At 51.7% G+C, this 19572-nt stretch overlaps 2 protein-coding genes across 3 annotated transcripts in view; one reads left to right on the plus strand and one right to left on the minus strand.

Annotated features, from left to right (window-relative positions):
- Window positions 1–17979, plus strand: part of MMP24 (matrix metallopeptidase 24) — a 43354-nt gene extending 25375 nt beyond the window's left edge. The window contains exons 5-9 of the mRNA XM_044748803.2: window positions 6841–7002; window positions 9072–9286; window positions 11376–11514; window positions 12962–13228; window positions 15249–17979. Coding sequence (XP_044604738.2) covers window positions 6841–7002; window positions 9072–9286; window positions 11376–11514; window positions 12962–13228; window positions 15249–15586 — 1121 coding nt within the window. The 3' untranslated portion in view covers window positions 15587–17979. The remainder of the gene's footprint in view (window positions 1–6840; window positions 7003–9071; window positions 9287–11375; window positions 11515–12961; window positions 13229–15248) is intronic.
- On the minus strand, window positions 17335–19214 carry MMP24OS (MMP24 opposite strand). 2 transcript variants are annotated; one of them, XM_044747912.2, is made up of 2 exons: window positions 19013–19214; window positions 17335–18896 (listed from the first exon to the last, which is right to left on the minus strand). In XM_044747912.2, the coding sequence occupies exon 2, from the start codon at window positions 18891–18893 to the stop codon at window positions 18720–18722; it is 174 nt and encodes a 57-aa protein (XP_044603847.2). In that variant the 5' UTR covers window positions 18894–18896; window positions 19013–19214; the 3' UTR covers window positions 17335–18719. The 2 variants fall into 2 exon arrangements, with proteins under 2 accessions (XP_044603847.2, XP_044603846.2); XM_044747911.2 differs by having other exon boundaries at window positions 17335–18899; window positions 19013–19192.
- Window positions 19215–19572: the final 358 nt, after the last annotated feature.

Here is a 19572-nt window from a genome sequence, read left to right on the forward strand (position 1 = left end):
TCAATGAACATATGTGGAACCAGAGTCAGTACTGTGCAATAATAGTAACAATATTCTTCAGGTTGCAAAAGAGTTCCTTATCAGTATTAACTTGCAAGGCACTTGCTTAGTAAGTAGGCAAGTGTACATCATTATGCCCATTTTTAAGATGAAGGGTTTGGGGTTGAAATGGCATAGGTGGTAGGTGGCTGCACCAGGGCTCAAACCATAGGTCAACCAGCACCTGGCTATGTGACAAGGGGTAAATGATTCATCCTATCTTCTCAGGTAAAATGAGGGGTTGGACTAGGTGATCTCTAAGGTCCCTCTCAACTCTAATGTAACATGATGTACAGCCCAGGGCAGGTCTGAACATTTAAACGAAGACATGGTCTCGGCCCTCTGAAAGTCCAGAGTTGAGGAGAGACAGATGTGTACATAAGTAACCCTGTTACAAGGCAGACTGTAGTGAAGGACGTAGCAGAAATACCAAGAAAATGCAGTGGGAGTCTGGAGAGGAAAGGGACAGAGGATTCTGGCTTTTAGATTATAATGGATAACAATTAGTATGTTAATATTCTAAGGCCCATGTCAAGTGCTTTCCACTTATTATGTAATATGCATATGTTAGCATTATCCCAATTTTACAGATAGGTAAAGTGAGGTATATGGAAACATTAAGCAATCTGTGGAGGTCCCACAGTTGATGAATGGTGAAATAAGGCTTCAAGCCTGGGCATTATGACAACAGAGCCCATAACTCTTAGCCACCATGCTAGGTTTCCATGGTTCTCAAACTGCAGGGCACATCAGAATCACCCAGAAACCTTTAAGTATGCATATTCTAAGCTCCAGGCCCCTAACCTCTTGCTATTCTGATTCTCTGGTTCTGGGGTCAGGCCTGGGAATCTGCACTTGGTCTAATAAATTCCTCAGGTGCTTCTGTTGCAGGTGTTCCGTCACCTTGAGAAACATTGTCTTAATCCCCAGAGTTTCCCTAACTTGCCTGATCATAAGAATCAACTGGGGTTCTTGTTATAAATGTGGATTCCCAGGGCCTTCCCCTGGAGATTCTGATTCGTAAGCTTCAGCAAGATTGGGAAGCACTGGGCATTCTTTTTCCTTAGCGATGCTTCAGGCTGCGAGCAGACTCTTTTCTTTTTTGAGGAAGATTAGCCCTGAGCTAACATCTGTGCCCATCTTCCTCTATTTTATATGTGGGACACCTGCCACAGCATGGCTTGATAAGCAGTGCATAGGTCGACAGCTGGATCCGAACCAGCAAACCTGGGCCAAAGGAGCACGCGAACTTACCACTATGCCACCGGGCTGGCCCCTGAGAGCAGACTCTTACAGACTCATTTCCACAGAGGTTTGGTGTCTGTAGATGGGTACGGCCACCTTTGAGAACATTTCATATCACTGTGTGGATCAGGGATGGAAACTCTTGGCTTATCTGTCAAAGGGTGGTTGAGGAGGGGATTTGGCCAAGGCTCAGCCTAGGCAAAGTTATGAAACAGTTCAATTTCTCTTTGTCCCCTGCCCTCTTCAAATTTTGGTCCCCTTTCCTATCCAGCTCCATTTCCTCTGCCCTGGTATCCCTTCCCTTACGTCCTGGATGTTTTTCCTGGCTTTCTGAACAACTATTCTTTATCTCATTCTTATTCTTGGATCAATGAATGGTTGTCTGTGCTAACTGATAAAGTGTGAGGAGAAGAGAACTAACATTTTTGAACCCTGTTATGTGCCAGGCACTGTTAGCTGATAAGATTTTAGTTATAGCCCTGACAGAGATAAAAGAATTCTTAAAAGAGGAGGCACTGAAAAGACACTCTACTCCTCTGCCCTCCCCTTCCCAGCTCTGACTGTTTGCATTTCCCACAACCACTCCTTGCTGTTGGAGACCTTGGGCCCAGTCTCAAAATCCCAAGAACTTCTGGTGGTGTGTATGGGAAGGAGCTGGGACCTGTGGATGGGCACCATCCCAGCACCCTCTTGTCTTCTCTGACCCACCCCATCCTGATGAATGACTGCCAATTCTGATAGATATCCCAAGATGGCCAATGTCTTCTTTGGACAAGAGTTAGGACTTTTCCGTGCTCTGGAAAACCAAGCATGAACTGTCCAGATGCAGCTCATAACCACAGGAATAGCCCTGGCTGGCAAACTGGAATGCAGTGGATTGCCTAAGACGGCTTTTGGAAGGAGAGGAAAGGAACCAAGATTGATTGAGCACCATTTTATTATCTTGTTTAATTTCCACATAAACTCAGTGAGGGAGGGAGCAGAACCTCCTGGGAACTTCTTGTTTATTTGGCTTTCTTCTCTATTCTAAACTTCCATTATGGAAAATGTTCAAACTCACAAAAGTAAGGAGAATGATAATATGAACCCCTAGTCACCCATGACCCTGCTTCAGCAATTATCAACACTGTGTCATTCCTACTTCATCCAATCCCCCCTACTTATATTTTCTGGCTGATGTATTTTAAAGAAAATCCCAGGCACAATGTCATTTCACCTGTAAATACTTTATACCTCTAATAGATTGTTTTTAACACAACCACAAAATCATTATCAAACTCAACAAAATTTACACTACTTTCTTAAAATCTAATACCCAGTTTGTGTTCATTTTCCTAAATTATCTCAAAAATGCCTTTCACAGTTGTTTGCTTGCATCAAGCTCCAAACAACACCTGCACATCATACATAGTTGACATGTCTCTTAAGGCTCTTTCAATTTAAAAGTTACTTGCTTCCCTTTCCCCCTATTTTCATTGAAGAAACTGGGTCATTTGACCTGAGTACAGTCATTTGGCTTGACTAAATTCAGGTTCAGTTTTAACATGTCACTCTTGCCCATATTTTGTGACCACTGGTAATCAGATCTACAGGCCTGACTAGATTCAGGTTCACTTTTTTGGCAAGAATGCATCTAGGTGGTGCTGGTCCTGCCTGTTGCATCACATTGGGAAGCACAGATGATGCCGGCTGTCTCACTGTTAGTGATGTTAAGGTTGAGCAGTTGGTTCGGGAGTGTCAGCCTAATCCAACCATTACAAAATTCACCTAGGAAACTTGAAAAAATACAATAAAGTTGCCTAAGCCCTAAACCAAAACTCCTGAATCAGAATCTCCTCCACCTGTGTGTTTAAGAGGCTCTCCTAGAGAACCACTGGCTTGCAAAGGTGATTCTGACTCTACCTCACTGGAGTCTGTGTCAGGGGCATTCTGGCCCACCACACCTTTAAGCTGGTTTCCAGGCACTTTCTGTCTACATCTCTTTGCAATGAGTCAAGCAGTAAAGTCAGCAGAATTCACTAAGCCCTGCTGGGGAGGGAGCCCAGCCCCAGGGAATGTGACAGGACAGGAAGAGTCACTGAGACCAGCCTTCCACAAGGTACAGCCCTGCCGCACTTATTGCAGTGATTCTTCCCCACCCAATGAGCCAGACCCGGCGGGGATTAGAATCTCCATTTTACAGAGGAGGAAAGTAAAATTCCAAGCGGTTAAGAAATTCACACAGCTGGTAAGAAGTGGCAGAGCCAGGTGTGAACCCAGGATTCTGCATTTTTAACAAGTGCCCCAGGTGGTTCTGTTGTAGGTGGTCCAAGGACCACGCCTGGAAAAATACTGAATGTTTGGCACTGTTGGGTCCTGGCTGCTGTCACCTAGCCCTATCAAGCACAAAGCTTGCCCTCAAGGAGCTCACAGTCCTAGGGTGGATGAGTATATGTGCTGGTGGCTATATTGTAGGGTGGAAAGTGGTCAGTGCCCTAAAGATGGTTCACACAAACTGCTGAGAGTAGAGGAAGAAGCACTCACTTTCAGTGGGGGAAATCAAGGAAGGCTTCCTGGAAGATGTGATGTTGAGTTGAACTTTGAAGGAGGAAGACTATTCCAGGTGGAGGGGACAGTATTGGCAAAAGAATAGAGGCAAAGGAAGATGCTATAACTATTTTGAGGGGTTGGAGGAGTCAATAAGATGAGACTCACCAAATATGGTGGTCCTAAGAGAAGGCAGAGACAGGGTACACTTGAGTACCTGAGTAGACTGTTGGGTACTTTCAAGGAGGCCCAAGCACCTAAGCATCCACCCACAGGAACACTCCCTCTTGGAGATGCTGGTCCTCAGACACAGCTCACCGCGATCCTGCTAATTAACAATGATAGTTCTGTGCCAGGTGGCAGGATGAGCGCTTTACATACCTTGCCTCGTTAATCTTCACCCCTATTCTTATGAGGAAGGTACCATTGCTTCCTTCATTTTTACAGAGGAAGATATTTAAAATGTCACACTGCTAGGACATGACAGAGCTGGGATTCATGACAGTCTGGCTAGCAGGGACTGCACTGCTGACCACTCTGCTTCCATACCTCTTACCCTCCTGGGGAGTGAAGACCCTAATGCCTGTTAAGCACTGGGGTCTTTTCCATCTCTCTGCTTTTTCCCCTCACAAGCTCCAAGGAGTTCTCCTACCCCTCTCCCCTCTCCTTCCATCTTCCCAGAGTGGCCCCCACTAAACAGGTCTCCTGGGTTCCTGTGCTATAGAATGCCAGCTCCCCAGCTCTTCTCTGCCTTTTGGTCCCTGGAACAAATCCACAGGCCCCTTTCCTTCAAGGGCTTACTCCTGTTCTCTGCAGAGACCCAGGCACAGAGGCTAATAGAGTAATAGACCCAGGCTGAGGACACAGGTTTAGAGCCTTGCCAGGTGCTCAGAGCCCTGCTCCCTGGTTCCCAGCTGAGATCCTTGTGGATGCCCCCTGAGGAAGAGCCTGGTCAGGAGACCGAGCCCTGAACAGCTTGTCTCAGGTTGAAGAACAAGCTAGGAGCAGAGCCAGTACTGGACCCCAGGAAGCAGAGCTGCCTTCCGCTGGCTCTAGCAGCCGCCTTTGTTTGGGATGGAGCTCAGAGATGAGCTCACCCTTCCCCACTGCCAGAGGGACCAGGCCTGAGGAAGGAACTGGGGGCGGCCTGGCGTCCTCATGCCAACTTGCCTTTCCCCAGCAGAAGGCCTGCCCCAGGCTTTTGGCCAACCTTGCACTGATCTTGGCCATTCCCTTCTCCGCTGAAGACACCGGTGATGTCAGCAGAGTGGCAGGCAGGCATACACGCCTCTGGATCTGCTCCAGGGGGCCCTTCTCTCTTCCTAAGACTTTAGCCAGGAAGGCCAGAGACAATCCCCAATCCCATCTGACCCTCAGGGCCCTTGGCTTGGCCAAGGTAGGGCAACATTGCCAGTGACACTGGAGCCAGAGTGGGCACTAGGACTCCTGACCACCTCCTGGGCTCCTGGCAGCCTCCCCTGCACTTCGAGGTAGCAAGAATGGGCCGCAACATGCCTTAGGGCTGGGCAATAAGAGGCAGGGCTCAAGGGGGATTCAAATGCCAGAGGTCAAGACAAGCAGGGGTCTGTAACTGGACAGACAGGAGTCAGGACTGTTGATACAACAGCTTGGTCAACCCCTGGCCCCTTGCATTTCTTTGCCAAAGCTAGGGTTACTTAATCCCTCCAAAATCAGGCCTTGCCCTGGCCCAGACCTGGCCCAGAAGCTTACTTGGCTTTAAGAGGATCCGGCTGCTAGAACCCCACTGGCCTTGTGCTTCCCTTCTGGTCAATGGGCTTATTCCAGGCACCAAGCTTTTGTCCTGCATATCATAACAACAGTAGCTACCATGCAGTACTGCTGCCTTTACACGCACTACTATCTTATTCAATCCTCACACAACCCCAGAGGGTAGGTATGATTTCCCCATTTTACAAATAGGAAATTGGGGCTCAAGAGGTAGTCCTCAGGCCAAGTTCACAAAGCTGGTGGAGGCAGAGCCGGAAATGAATGGGGTCTGTCCCACTCAGGGGCCCATGCTCAGGACCACTATGCCATGTTGCCACCTCAGCTTTGTACTTGGGATCGCGAGTCCCACTTTCAGCACCTGGACCCTGTTGTTATCACTCATATTTGAATCCCTGCCTTGATCTTGGCCATAGTTCAGTTCTTTTGGGACTGAGGTCTTGCCGGACTGAGCTGCCACACAAGCAGAGCCCTGCCTGCCCCTGGGTCTCATGAAACTGACTGCCAGCCTGCCACTGCCAGGACACCCCTCTGCTTGTCCCACTAACTCCGCCTTGGCTCAGGCCCTTTTCATCTCTCACCTGGACCCTTGTCCCAGCTTCTGAATTGATCCCACTGATCCCTCTGCCTCTGGTCTCACTGCACTCTATCCTTCCTCCAACTGCAGCCAGAGTGATTTCATCATGCCACCACCCCCACTCTACTTACACCCCCCACTGGCTAAGAAGCCAATCCAAATTCCTTTGCATGGCATCACAGAGCCCTGCCTGCCAGCCTGGCTGACCTCATCTCTCTCTGGCTCTCCCCTTGTGTTTTGTTCCACAGCCAAGTGGAATGAAACCGCTTGTCCCTGGATCTTGTTTATAACATTCCCTCTGCCAGGAAGGCCACCCCCACCCCTCTTCCTCTCCTACCCCCTGAATACTTTCTCCTGACTAACTTTCTTATCTTTCAAGACTCAACTTAAGCTTCACTTTTATGAAGCTTTCTCTGAACATCTTCAAGTTTAAATGACTCCTCTCTCCTCAGAACCCTCACTTGACCCTTACAAACATCTATTATAGCACCTGGAACACTAGTTTCACTTATTTTCTCTCTCTCTCTCCATATCCCCCACCATATCCAGAGTTCTGGAAGGCAGGGATTTGTCTGATTTCTCTGTATGTCCAAGTATCCAGCACAGGGCCTGGCACAAAGCTTATGCTCAGTTTCTGCTAAAATAATGGATCGACTGACTGAACCTAAGTGAGTGCCCTGGGCACCTCCCCATCCGCCTCTCCACAGGGAATGACCTCTTCCTGGTGGCTGTGCATGAGCTGGGCCATGCGCTGGGACTGGAGCACTCCAACGACCCCAGCGCTATCATGGCACCCTTCTACCAGTACATGGAGACGCACAACTTCAAGCTGCCTCAGGATGATCTCCAGGGCATCCAGAAGATCTACGGTGTGTGGCAGGGGAGGGAGGGCCACTGCTGTGACTGTCTGCTGGGGGCGTCGGGGCGGGGGGGATTGCCATCCTTCAGCATAGCTGCTATGTCTGACTGATCTCTGACCTTTAGAGACTTCTGAGGTCTTTGCCGGTTAGAGGGGGCTCCCCCTACCACCACATACAGTTGGGAAACCTAGGGGAGGGTCTGAGCTGTGACTGGGAGGGACAGAAGTGAGTAGAGGCCCACCCACTCCCTTTTCTCTATCCCCTCCCTCTCGCCTCCTGTGGTTCATTGCACTCTCAAGGGGTCCCATCTATAGCCAAGAGATTCACACATCTGCCCAAGTAATGGTGATACAATGTGATGAGTATTTTAACCAGAGCTTTTTTCTTAAACAAGAAAAAATGAGAAGCTAGGCTGATATCTTGATAAGATATGAGGGGCCTGCTACCATGCCTCCTTCCTAGTTCTCTGTTCACACTAGTATGTGAAGTTCTTGTTGGTGTCAAGTCAGTTCAGATGGGAAAACCAATTTACTTGGGCAAATGAATGCCCACATAGCACAAGCCCCCACAGCCCCCAAGCTATGGAGCATAGCAGGAGGACTCCCTCTGGAGGCCCTCAGGACATCACAGAGGAGGCAGCCCCACCCAGAGCCCTGGAGCATGGAGAGTATCTCCATAAGTGAAGCAGTAAAGGACTGGACAGGGTCATTGGGGACCGGAAGGTATTTTGAAAGCAGAATGGACAGGATTTGCTGATAGATCAGATACAGTGGTAAGGGCCAAGAATGACACCAAAGTTTCTGGCTTTTGTAAATTGTGGGACAATAGGATTTACCAGCCTGTAGCTCAGAAATCTGGGCTGGGATATTGATTTGGAATCTTTGATGTCCTACTGAAATTTAAATTTATATTAACCATAATTAAATAAAATTTCAGTTTATGTGTCATGCTAAGAATTAGTCCCTCATCAAATAAATTCCATACTAATAACTAGTAGCTATTTATTCAAGTGCTCAATAGCCACATGTGGCTAGAGGCTATTGTATTGAACGGCACAGATATACAACACTTCTGTTATCACAGAACATCCTACTGGCCAGCTCTAACATAGAGGGTCTTTAAAGCCATGAACCTGGATGAGATCACTTTGGAAAGTGATTCTCAACTTGGCAGTCCATTGGAATCACCTTGAGATTTCAGTAAAAAATACCAATAACAGCCTCACCCCCAGAAATTTGGTTTTAATTAGACTGGAGTGCCTTCTAAGCAGCAGGAGTTTTAAAGGCTCCCCAGGTGATCCTAATATACAGTCCAAATTGAGAAGCACAGACCTAGAGACAAAAAGTGAAAGAGAAAAGAGGACCCAGGGCACTCCAACCTTTAGAGTAGGGTGGATGAGGAAAGGCTGACAGCAAAGGAGCCTGAGAAAGAACAGCCCATGAGGTAGGAGGAAAACCAAGAAAGTACAGGGTTGTGGAAGAGAGAGAAGAGTGTTTCGAGGAAAGTATTTTTATGATCCTGCTACTCAAAGTATGGGTCTGAGAGCAGCGATGTCTGTATCACCTGAAAGCTTGAAGAAAAGCAGAATGACAGGCCCCACCCGAGTCATAATCTGGATTTTATCAAGATCTCTGGATGATTCATATATACATCAAAATTTGAGTCAAGTAACCATTGGATTTGGCAACGTGGAGGTCATTGGTGATCTTGACAGAGGAGTATCAGTGGGTGACAGGGCAGAGGCCGTGGTGGAGTGAGATGAAGAATGAAGGGAGAGTGAGAAAGTGGGGCCAGCATGTGTGGAGGGGAGCAAAGAGGGTAGGGGACATTGAGCCTAAGAAGGGACATGTTCTCTTTTTATAATAGGGGAAAAGATACCAGATCTTGGCATAGAAAGATGAGAGTTCCCATTTAATGGCTATTTTGATAAAGATTAGAGGAGTAAAAAAATGGGGGAAGGGGATAGGAGGCTGGAGTGTGACAGATTTGTCTCAGAGCTGCCCGGGTGATGACGAGGCAATGGCAGTGGGAGGCAGGGAACAGCTGGCCCCTCTCTAAAATGCAGCCCCTCTCTCCAGGACCCCCAGCTGAGCCCCTGGAGCCCACAAGGCCCCTCCCCACGCTCCCTGTCCGCAGGATCCACTCACCGTCTGAGAGGAAGCATGAGCGCCAGCCCAGGCCCCCTCGGCCACCCCTTGGGGACAGGCCATCCACACCGGGCGCCAAACCCAACATCTGTGATGGCAACTTCAACACAGTGGCCCTCTTCCGGGGCGAGATGTTTGTGTTTAAGGTAGGGCCAGTCGACTGGCACCCCCCAGGTTGTTCCCTCCCAATCCTTCCCCAACCATGAAGCTAGAGAAGGCTGCTGTCTGGGATTAGGCCTGTTATGGGGCCTGGATGGGAGTTGGCCCAGTGGCCAGGACATGGGGTCTCTTCCTGGTGCTGCTGGGTAAGTCAACTTGCTTCCAAGGCGGGGGTGGGGGGAGACTGGTAACCCCGCACTCTCCCAGGAATTAACGCTGGGGAAAAATGCTGGAGACGGGATTCTGGTCTGTGACTTTAAACAAGTCACCTCCCTCCTCTGGACCTCAGTTTCTCCCTCTGAAAACTAGGAGAATCATTCCTTTAATGCAGGGTATATGAAGAGCCAATGAGCACATGGTTATGAAGATGGCGGCTTGGAGTAAGGACTGGTACAGTGGTAGCTGAGTGTCTCCAGTTCCTGCAAGGCTGAAAGGCTGGTACCAAGGGGTACCTGATAGAAACCTGGTCAGGCTACCTCTTGTCTTCTGTCCTGTTCCCGTCATGTTAGCCACGGGCTGTCTGGGTGGCAGCCTGCTTGGTGTGTTGCAGGTTTGGTTCTCAGGGAAGGGACTCTGATACCATGTTTGGAATGCAGGATTTTGATTAGGGAGTACCTTTGGGATCAACATCTGTGGGAAGAAAGCAAGACTAGGCAGAAGGAGAAGATAAGCAGCAACCAGGCCCATTGTGGACGTGGCCACCTGCCCAGGGAGCTCTGGAGCTAGAATGGCCCATCAGTTATCCCACATTGGGGTCCAAATGGCTGGAACTTTATACCCCCGGCCTCGTTCCATCACTGTATGAGGAAGGGTGTGACCTTGGGGGAGCTCTCTGAAGCTGAGGCCATCCCCAGAGAGGCTAACAGCTGAAAGCTGCCTGATGACCACTCTCTCAGCCACCAGGGCAACAAGCTCTCCACTGAAAAGATCTGGGAAGCATGTCTCCACCACACTGAGTGGTTGAGGAGGGTTACCTTACCCCCCTCATGGAATTCACCCGAGCAAGCTTGAGCACTGAGTAAGAATCAGGCAACATGGGTCAGCCCCAGTCCTGCCTCTCATTGAGTGGCTCTAGGAAAGTCACTTGGCTTTTCTTAAGACTCTCTAGATCTCAGATCTACTTCACAGAGTTGTGAAAGTCAAAATAAGGTTTAAAAAACTGGATGTGAAAGTGCTTTGTAAAACATCTTTTTTTTTAAAAAAAAAGCATTTTCTAGCTTTTGTACCATCTTTTACAAATCACATTCATTCTTCTGCACTCTGATCCTCCCAACTGGATGGTTTCTAGGCAAGTCTGGGCTTTATCATGCCCATTTACACATAAGAAAACTGAGGTCTTGGGAGGTTACAGGCTTTGCCCAGACTACCTACCAGCCAAGGGCTACAGTGGGACAAGGCACCAGTTTGAAGAGGAAGTTTTTATCAGACTCTTGGCCTATAGAGCTGCCATTTATTCAACATCAACTATGTGCCTTGTACTGTTCTAGGCACTTCACCTATAATCTCTCACTTGATGGCCTATTATTACCCCCATCTGGTGAGGCTCTTTAAGTACTGTGCCCAAGGTCATGAAACTATAAATGGAGGAATCTGAATTTATACCCAGGTCTTGAGGGAATTCCCATGCTTCTCTCCCATAGTCCTTGCCCAGCTAGATGGAGCCAGCCATGAAGATGGCACTCTGTCTAGGCTCAGTGACGACCTCAAGCTTCCCCCCAGCCTGAGGAGTGACCTGGCTGATGTCAGGGACTCTCCACAGCCCTCATGTGGCCACTGCAGGCCCCAGCATCATCCCTTCAAGCTCCTCCACACCTCCCCACCACCAAGCCTGTGTGCTGTCTATCTCATGGCCCCTTGGGCAGCAAGAGCCATCAGGAAGCTTACATGAAGAGAGTTAATGAGCATCCTGTCTTCCTCACAAAACTGCTTTGAAAATTAGAAGCTGTAAATGGACAGAATTCATGGAGGGTTGCGAGGCTGGGCCCAGTGGAAGGTGTTGGGTTGTTGTGGCCTGAGTCCCAGGGCCGAGATCACTGGGTTCAGAGGCCATGCTCTTCTTCTCCCCTTAACCCCCAGGATCGCTGGTTCTGGCGTCTGCGCAATAACAGAGTGCAGGAGGGCTACCCTATGCAGATTGAGCAATTCTGGAAGGGCCTGCCTGCCCGCATAGATGCAGCCTATGAAAGGGCTGATGGAAGATTTGTCTTCTTCAAAGGTAATGTGACCTGTGCTGAGTGAACTGGGACAGTTCCCTGCCCTTCTCAGGACCCTCTTTTTCCATCTATACACTGGAAGAGGTGGGGTGGGAGGCAGATGCCCTCCAAGGGTTCTTCTAGCCCTAACAGAGACACTGACATCTCACAGGACAGATCCCTGCAGGCAGGCGATGCACAACCTGGAAATCAAGTCAGGAAGTGATTATTGCCAAAACTGGTGGAGTAACAAGCCTCACCCACATGAAGTAGAGGGTGGTACAGGCAATTGAAGACCATCCAGTGCTCCATGGAAGGCCATCCTGTCAGTTCTGTAAGAGCCCAGAGGGAGGAGGTCACACAGGCTGGTGAGGTCAGGGAAGGGGCGAGGGGGAGCTAACATGTATGGCATGCCTAGTCTGTGCCACCCTGTGCTAGCTTGTTTCATTTTGATAGTCTTGACTTGGGCCAGCCCCAGAGCGTAAGATACATATAGTGAGAAGCAAGGAAAGCATCAAAGGGGAAGGAACAGCAGGAAAGAAGTAGTGTGGGAATGTGCAAGTACATTCAAAGGGCCTAGGAGACCTGCCAGACAGCCATGGAGCCCCATACTGGAGAGCTGTGAGAAGTGGCCTAGAAAGGTAGTTTGGGGACAAGTCCTGAGGAGCCTTGGTTGCCAGGTCAGAATGTGGTCTTGATCCATTAGGGAAATGCTTGAAGGTCACTGAATGTTTCTGAGCAGCAGAGAGCCACAGGGAAGGTAGCAATCCAATAGGGCAGAGACAGGGAGGCCATTTCTGAGACAGTTGCTGGAGTTAAGAAGAGTAACATCTATAAGGTCCATACTGGGAAGGAGTACTGAGACTAGAGACAGTTAAAAGATTAAAAATCCTCCTGAGAGGCTAAGTACTGAGAGGAGGAAAGAGAGGGTCAAAGGTGATGCCAGGACTTCTTGTTGGGGACCCTGGGAGGCAGAAAAGTGATGAGGGCAGGAGCCCCATGTGGCGAGATGAGGAGCTCCAGGAAGCTGACTTGAAAATGCCCAAAGGCCAGTGGGTGATCAAGGCACCTGAGTCTGGTGCCCAGGTCCAGTGGGAAAGGACCGTAGGCTAAAGCCTCACAGGTGGGTGTCATTGGTAGAAGATGGGAGAAGGGGCTGAGCTCATCTGGAGAAGAGAGAGGAGCAAGTCACTTGAAAGGCAAATACCATGGGGCATAGAGCCTGAGTAGCACAGGGAGAGTTGCCCAGGATCTGTGACTGGCTTCTGGCTTCTTGCCCAAGCTCTGCCTGGGCCAAGGGACCTCAGTCTCTCAGCAAGAGGATCAAGCAGGCCTAGGGCTCGGTTTCCCCCTGACTCCCTGGCTCTATTAATGACTTCAGTCCCAGTAGAAAATGGGAAAGTGGCATTAGCCACAACTTCGGCATTGAGTGACTGGGGAAGACTCATCCTGGGCTCCTCTTTGCCACAGGTGACAAATACTGGGTGTTTAAGGAGGTGACAGTGGAGCCTGGGTACCCCCACAGTCTGGGGGAGCTGGGCAGCTGTCTGCCCCGAGAAGGCATTGACACGGCTCTGCGATGGGAACCAGTGGGCAAGACCTACTTTTTCAAAGGCGAGCGGTACTGGCGCTACAGTGAGGAGCGGCGGGCCACGGACCCTGGCTACCCCAAGCCCATCACCGTGTGGAAGGGCATCCCACAGGCTCCCCAAGGGGCCTTCATCAGCAAGGAAGGATGTATGTAAGGGCCTGGACGGGTGGGGGGGTCTGATTTTATGTAGGTCTCAGCAGGGCCCATGGGCATACTCTCAGGGTATCCAAGTTTGAGAAACACCACCTAGTGGCAAAGACAACTGCCTCATATCCACCCATGTTCACACAGTAAATTAATTCTCTGTTACGAGCTACCAAGTCACACTTTCTCATCTGCAGGAATGATTCACAATTGAGAGATGTTTTCACACACTGACTTCATTCCTTCAGACAGCATTTCTCAAACAGAGGTCCTCAGGGGTCCTCTAGGGGTTCCTCAAGTTATCAAATCTGAAAAGCAAGATGGATATGGGTGGGTCAAAGGTGCTTTTTCACAGGGCTTGAGGGCAGGAAAATGGAAAGAGAAGCCTCTTTTATTTGTGACATTTCCTAAGCTCCTCCTGGAGCCCAGGCTGGCAACCAGCCACCATGGCTGCCATTAGGCACTCACAGCTCTCTCCCCACCAAACTAAGTGCTTCTCTAGAGGAAGGGCCAGGTATTGCCAGGTGCAGAGTGGGTATCCATGAATGTTTGTTAAATACATCTCCCTGATCTGACCAAAAGCACACACTCTGGATCCAGACTGGCTGGTTTCACATCCCATCTCCACTTACTATGAGTTTAGGCAAATCACTCAAGTTTTCTCAGTTTCCTCAGCTATAAAATGAGAAGAATAATGATACCCACCTCATAGAGCTTTGTGAGGATTAAAGAAGATAAATTATGTAGAGCACTTAGACCAGTGCCTAGTACCTGGCCCATGCCATATAAGTTTTAGCTTATGCCATCATGATTATCATCTCATTGGTGTGTTTTAGTTTATGCAGTGACACAAGTCATTCATTGACTCCACGATGATTACTGAGAGCCAGGTTGTGTGGGAGGGCTGGAGATGGAGCAGGGAACAAGACTTGCATTGCATCCCTGGCTCCCAGTCTAGAAGCAGACAACAAATAAAGTGCCAACAAATGCTATGAGGGAAAAAAAATGCTGTGAGAGAGCAACTAGGCAGAGAGGGCCATGTTAGAGAGGGTCACTGGGAAGGGCTCTCAGAGGAGACATCACTGGTAAGAAAGCCAATGGCCACAGGGGCAAAGCTGCTATTTGGTGGCTCTCCTATGTACCTGATGCTTTCCACACATGGTCTCACTTTCTGGGGAGCCTCAGAGACAGGTGACATCAAGGACTTTAGCCAATGAAAGTCCCAGCCAGGGGGAGCCAGCCAATAGGAGTGTCTGAACAAGTTGCTTTGCATCTGTAGACTGGTTGGGCCGCTAAGGCTGTTGCTGGGAGCTTTGGGGTGGCTGCCCAGTGCTGCTGCTGCTTTTCCTTCCAAGTCCTACCCCAACAGTGTCCCAGAGACCCTGCATCTGTGTCACGAAGTGATGTGTGCCAAGCCAAAAAGACCCATAATTGCAACAAGGTGGTGTCTGCTGTCAAGAGGAGGAGAAATCTTGCTCCCTGCCTCCCTTGCTTCAGGCAGGAGCTGGATGGAGGCCCTGGAGCTACAGAGACAGTGTTGTCTAAGCAATAGTTGGGAGCTTGAGCTGACCTATGTGGGGGCAGCTATGAGTACAGCGTGACAGAGCTGAGAAGGGTCCTGTCTGGGAGGCACTAATTGAACTTACCAATTCTACTTAAAGCCCCTCAGTGGCTTCCCAGCACCTTTGAGATGATAAGTGGGCTAGTCCAGGCCCCTTTCTGGAGCTGTGCAGGTCGCACTTCATGACCCAGCCACACTATTTTCAGGGTGTGCCAAGCACTGCACTCCCCCACCTCTAAGCTTTCCAACACACTGCACAACCCCCACCTCCAAGCATTCCCAACACGCTGCTTCCACCTTATCAGCCCATCCCTCCTTCAGAGCTCCTCTTGGGTTCTCCATGGTGAGAGAAGTGCCCCTCCTCCATGGTGCCAAGCACCCTGTGTGTGCCCTCTCACACTGGCCCAGAGCAGGTGCAGCGAAGTGTCTGGGAATGGTGATGCTAGGCCGTGTTTCTACAGATTACACCTACTTCTACAAGGGCCGGGACTACTGGAAGTTTGACAACCAGAAACTGAGCGTGGAGCCAGGCTACCCACGCAACATTCTGCGTGACTGGATGGGCTGCAACCAGAAGGAGGTGGAGCGGCGCAAGGAGCGGCGGCTGCCCCAGGACGACGTGGACATCATGGTCACTATCAACGATGTGCCAGGCTCTGTGAATGCCGTGGCTGTGGTCATCCCCTGCATTCTGTCCCTCTGCATCCTGGTGCTGGTCTACACCATCTTCCAGTTCAAGAACAAGGCAGGCCCTCAGCCTGTCACCTACTATAAGCGGCCAGTGCAGGAGTGGGTATGAACAGCCCGGAGCCCTCTCTGTTCACTCGGTCTGGCCAGCCAGGACCTTCCTCACCAGGGTCTGAGGGGCAGCTCTGGCCACTGCCCACTGGGGGAAGCAGGGCCCTAGGCCAGAGGTCGTGCAGCTGAAGTGGTAGGTGCATTGGCCTAGGCTGAGCATGGGGCAGGGAGTGATGGTGGCTGCCCCAGGGTGGGTGTCTGGCACCCAGCTGCCAGCCTTCTGTCCTGGGTAAACTGCTCCCTACTCCAGGGAATAGGCCAGGCCCCATGAGGAGGCAGGGACCATGCTAGGAGGAGGCTCTGTGGTCACTGCATCCTGTGGTGTCCATGAGGCACCACAGCTCTGTTCCTGGCTGGACCCAGCTCCTTCTGTGGGAAGCCAGCACTAGCGCTCTCAGCCCCATCTGGGAGATGCCACCAGTCCTGGTTCCCCCTTGCCAACACCTGCTGGTCAGATGTCCCCCCACCCCCACCCCACGGTCCTCCAAGGCTACAGGACCCCTGCTGCCAACACGGTGGGCAACAAGTCTGGGTTTCCCCTGCTGCCATACAGCAGATTCCTCAGGAAACCTGCTCCACACATCAGGGTCTCCTCTGAGACCCAGGATTTAGGGTCACATGCTGCAGGCAGGGCTGTGGCCCAGCTGGGTCTGACAAGGACCCAGCTGTCACATCGTGAATATTTAAATGTCCTGTCACTACTGTTTAAAGTCCCATTCTGCAAAGGCTGCTTGAGGCTTTAGGTGAATTAGAGGTGACTGTCTTGGTGATGAGGCCTGTGTGGCCGGCCCTCCTCCAGGGGATAAGGAAAAAGGTGCTGCTAAGGCCATTCTAGCACCCAGACACCACAGGAGCTGAGCCCTACTCATGAGGCTAAAGGACTGGGGCAGCACTTCCCATTTCTGGAAGCCAATCTGAGTTTGTGACCATCCTCCACTCACTTCCCATTATTCCTGTCCCTCTCCCTATTCCCCCAAACCCCAGCCCTGCTCCAGTCTATTGCTTGTGGCCTGGGCACTCAGCCTGACTAGTTAGGTGAGGTATAAATGGCTCCAGGCCAACATTCTCATAGCCTTGGGGTAAGGGACCCAGGGTAGCCTTCTGAAGTACTGAGAGCCCACACCTCTAGCTATCCTGAGGCCTACTCAGTCTCTCAGCCTGGAAGCAGTGTTTATACCACGAGCTTGGTCCTTGCTAACCCAGCTCACTGGTCCCACCTTCCTGCATTGCTCTTTGGAAAAGGGCACCCCCAGCTGGTAGTGGCCCAAGCCGAAGGGTCTCTCTTTTTGACCCTTCTTGGGACCACCCTTCACTGTCTCTGGCAGGAATTCCTAGGGCTTAGCTTGCCTCACTCCAACCCAGTGGAGGTAGTCCTGCTGGTTACTGAGAAGCCCTAGGCAAGACCAGTGGGTTCAGTGATGCCCACTGGCTCTCTGCCAAAGCCAAGAGGAGGTATCAGTCTCTAGGGTGCTGGCAGGGCCTCAGATGCCACCCTGGCCCTCTGAGCCTGCATGGGCCTGGCCCCCAATGGCCTCTGGGCTTTGGGTCAGCTTAACTTATAGCAGACAGGGACTCCTGTTGTGAGCTGTCTCAAGCAAAATCTCTCTTGTCCCAGAGGCACCTATGTGGGTCCACTGTGTTCCCTGTCATCATCCTTCTGTTTTTTTCTCATTTTGACCAAGGGCGGGCTCCCTGGGGCGGGTGGGGAACAACTGCAGAGATATTAGTGATTCATAGGTTTGTACAGTGTTTTATACTTCGCAAAGCACTTTATTAGCTCACACCTGTCCACTCACATCAAACTCGTGTAGGCCCTGGGAGGCCGAGGGTAACTCTCACCGTGCTCTCAAATGAACCAGAGAGAGGCTGTTACTTGCCCAGGCCCTCCAGTAGGCTGACTGAGCCTTGGGTCCCCACCTGTGGACCCCTCTAGGGTCCAAGATGAGATCAGAAGTGTCTCTTTTATCCATCTTTTCCTGGCCTCCCTTATCCCCTTCCTGGTCCCTCTCCACTCCTCAGGTTGGTGCTCTCACTTCTTGAAAGCTCTAGGCCGCCCCCAGGCTCCCCATTGGCTCCTGATACTACTGAGGCCAGCTGAGAAAGAGCAGGAGATGGAGGCAGGCAGCCCAGGCTGCAGATGTGAGGGATACAGGAGCAGGCCCAGAGAACGCTCAGCCTGGAGGCTTCCACCCTCAGATTCTCCTGCCTGTGGTCATCGGTTTGTCCATCACCCCAGGACCAGACAGACAGAGGGGCAAAGCACTGGGGGCCCCAGAGCTCAGCTTCCCCTTGGCCTGGGGAACATCATAGCATTTCAGTGTCAGTCACATTTTAAACTGATCAGCCTTTGTATAATGTTTTTTAAATCATTTCTAAATAAAACAAAAATACAGAGTGTGTCATTTCCCTGGGATGTGGGAACAAGGATTAAGTTCTGAGAGTGGCCTTAAAGAAGCTTCTGGGAGAAGACATTCCAGGGTGCTTTGGGGTGTCTGGGAGCTACCCCACGCATCTCACCTGCCAGCCCAACAATCAGATGTCTCCCCTTTCCAAAAGGCTGGCTGTGGAGGCCCAGTGTTACTGGGGTCCCAGGAATACAGACTGATAATGGCTCACTGGGATCCAGGATAGAGGAGCTCCCTCCCCTAACAGTACGGGGAAGGTCACTGTGACAACGTCTTTTCTGAAGTCAAGGCACACGGTGCCATAACCAGGGACAAAAGCAAGAGCCCAGTTCTCAGCAATAAGGGGCAGACAAGGTGAGGTCAGGTCTGTAGCCTTGCGGCCTTACCAGGATCCCTGGCCTGGCTCTGGAAGCCAGTAACAAGGAGGGCTGCCCCAGGACCCAGACGGCTGGAGAAGGGGTGGCAGTGAGCACGAAGGTCTGAGCCGGTTTGGGTGCAAAATGGGAAGCGAACAAATTCGGGGTGGTGGGAGTGGCCAGAGGCGAGACGCTGCCCCGTGGCAAGGCTGTGGAGGCGGCCCTGCCAGGACTTCCTTTCAGTCCTCCACGACCTCCTGATTCTCAGCGGGTCTCCGAGGCGCCGGGGTCAGGGGAGAGATGACAAGAGACGGTTCAGGCGAGGCGGACAGAACGACAGGAGACGGCGGGCGGAACTGCGAAGGGCAGCGAGTCAGTACCAGGAGGTGCAGACGATGAGGAAGCGCACGTCGTCCAGCGGCCCCCAAGGGCCAGGCTCGGGCGGGGGCCGCTGAGGGCCCTCGGGCGCTGCAGGCTGGGGCTGGGGCTGGGGCTGGGGCTGCGCTGGTTCCGGGACGCCCTGGCCGCCGCTCACCTGACCGCCCATGGTCTGCTAGAGGAGACGCCCGTCAGGTGTGGGGCCAGCCGCATGCCACACCCGCTCCGGCCCGGCCCCCCGCCCCCGCCCCCGCCCCCAGCCCTCAGCCCTCAGCCCTCAGCCCTCACCTCGCGCAGTCGCAACCGGAGCCGCAGGTCTCCAGGATCCCAGCGCCGGTGTCCGCTCCCTGCTCGCAAGCGCAGCGGCGCCGGGAGGAGCTGGCGCCGTGACGTCGACGCGCATCGACCCCGCCCCCTGGCCGTCGGAGCGGAAAGTTCCAGGCCCCGGGAGCAGGGCCCAACCAACCCGACCCCACCCACCAGCAGCCGGCCAATCCCGTCTCAACGTCACGGGACCCCGCCCCGCGCGCGGCCCAAAGACGGGTGGAGCCGGCCCAGCTACCAACGCGCCTCCCGGCGGCTACCGCGCTCCGTGCTCACTCAAGCTCCTAAGGGAAGGGGTCTACCAACGTTGGTCTGCGGCTGTCCAGAGCACCTGCCAGCCAGGCCAGCATTCTCCATCCGTCTTGGGAGAAAAGGGACAACACTGCCCTGTAGCCAGGTGCCCCGGAGCCCTTATAGGGTCCTCACACCAGCCCAAGGGACAGCTGGAACACACTCTCATCCTTTGAAGCCCGGAAGTATAAAGCTGAAGTTGCCTGGAAAATGTGAGAACTACAGTGGAGTGC

The sequence above is a fragment of the Equus asinus genome, chromosome 15, assembly GCF_041296235.1.
Source record: "Equus asinus isolate D_3611 breed Donkey chromosome 15, EquAss-T2T_v2, whole genome shotgun sequence".
Taxonomy (NCBI): domain Eukaryota; kingdom Metazoa; phylum Chordata; class Mammalia; order Perissodactyla; family Equidae; genus Equus; species Equus asinus.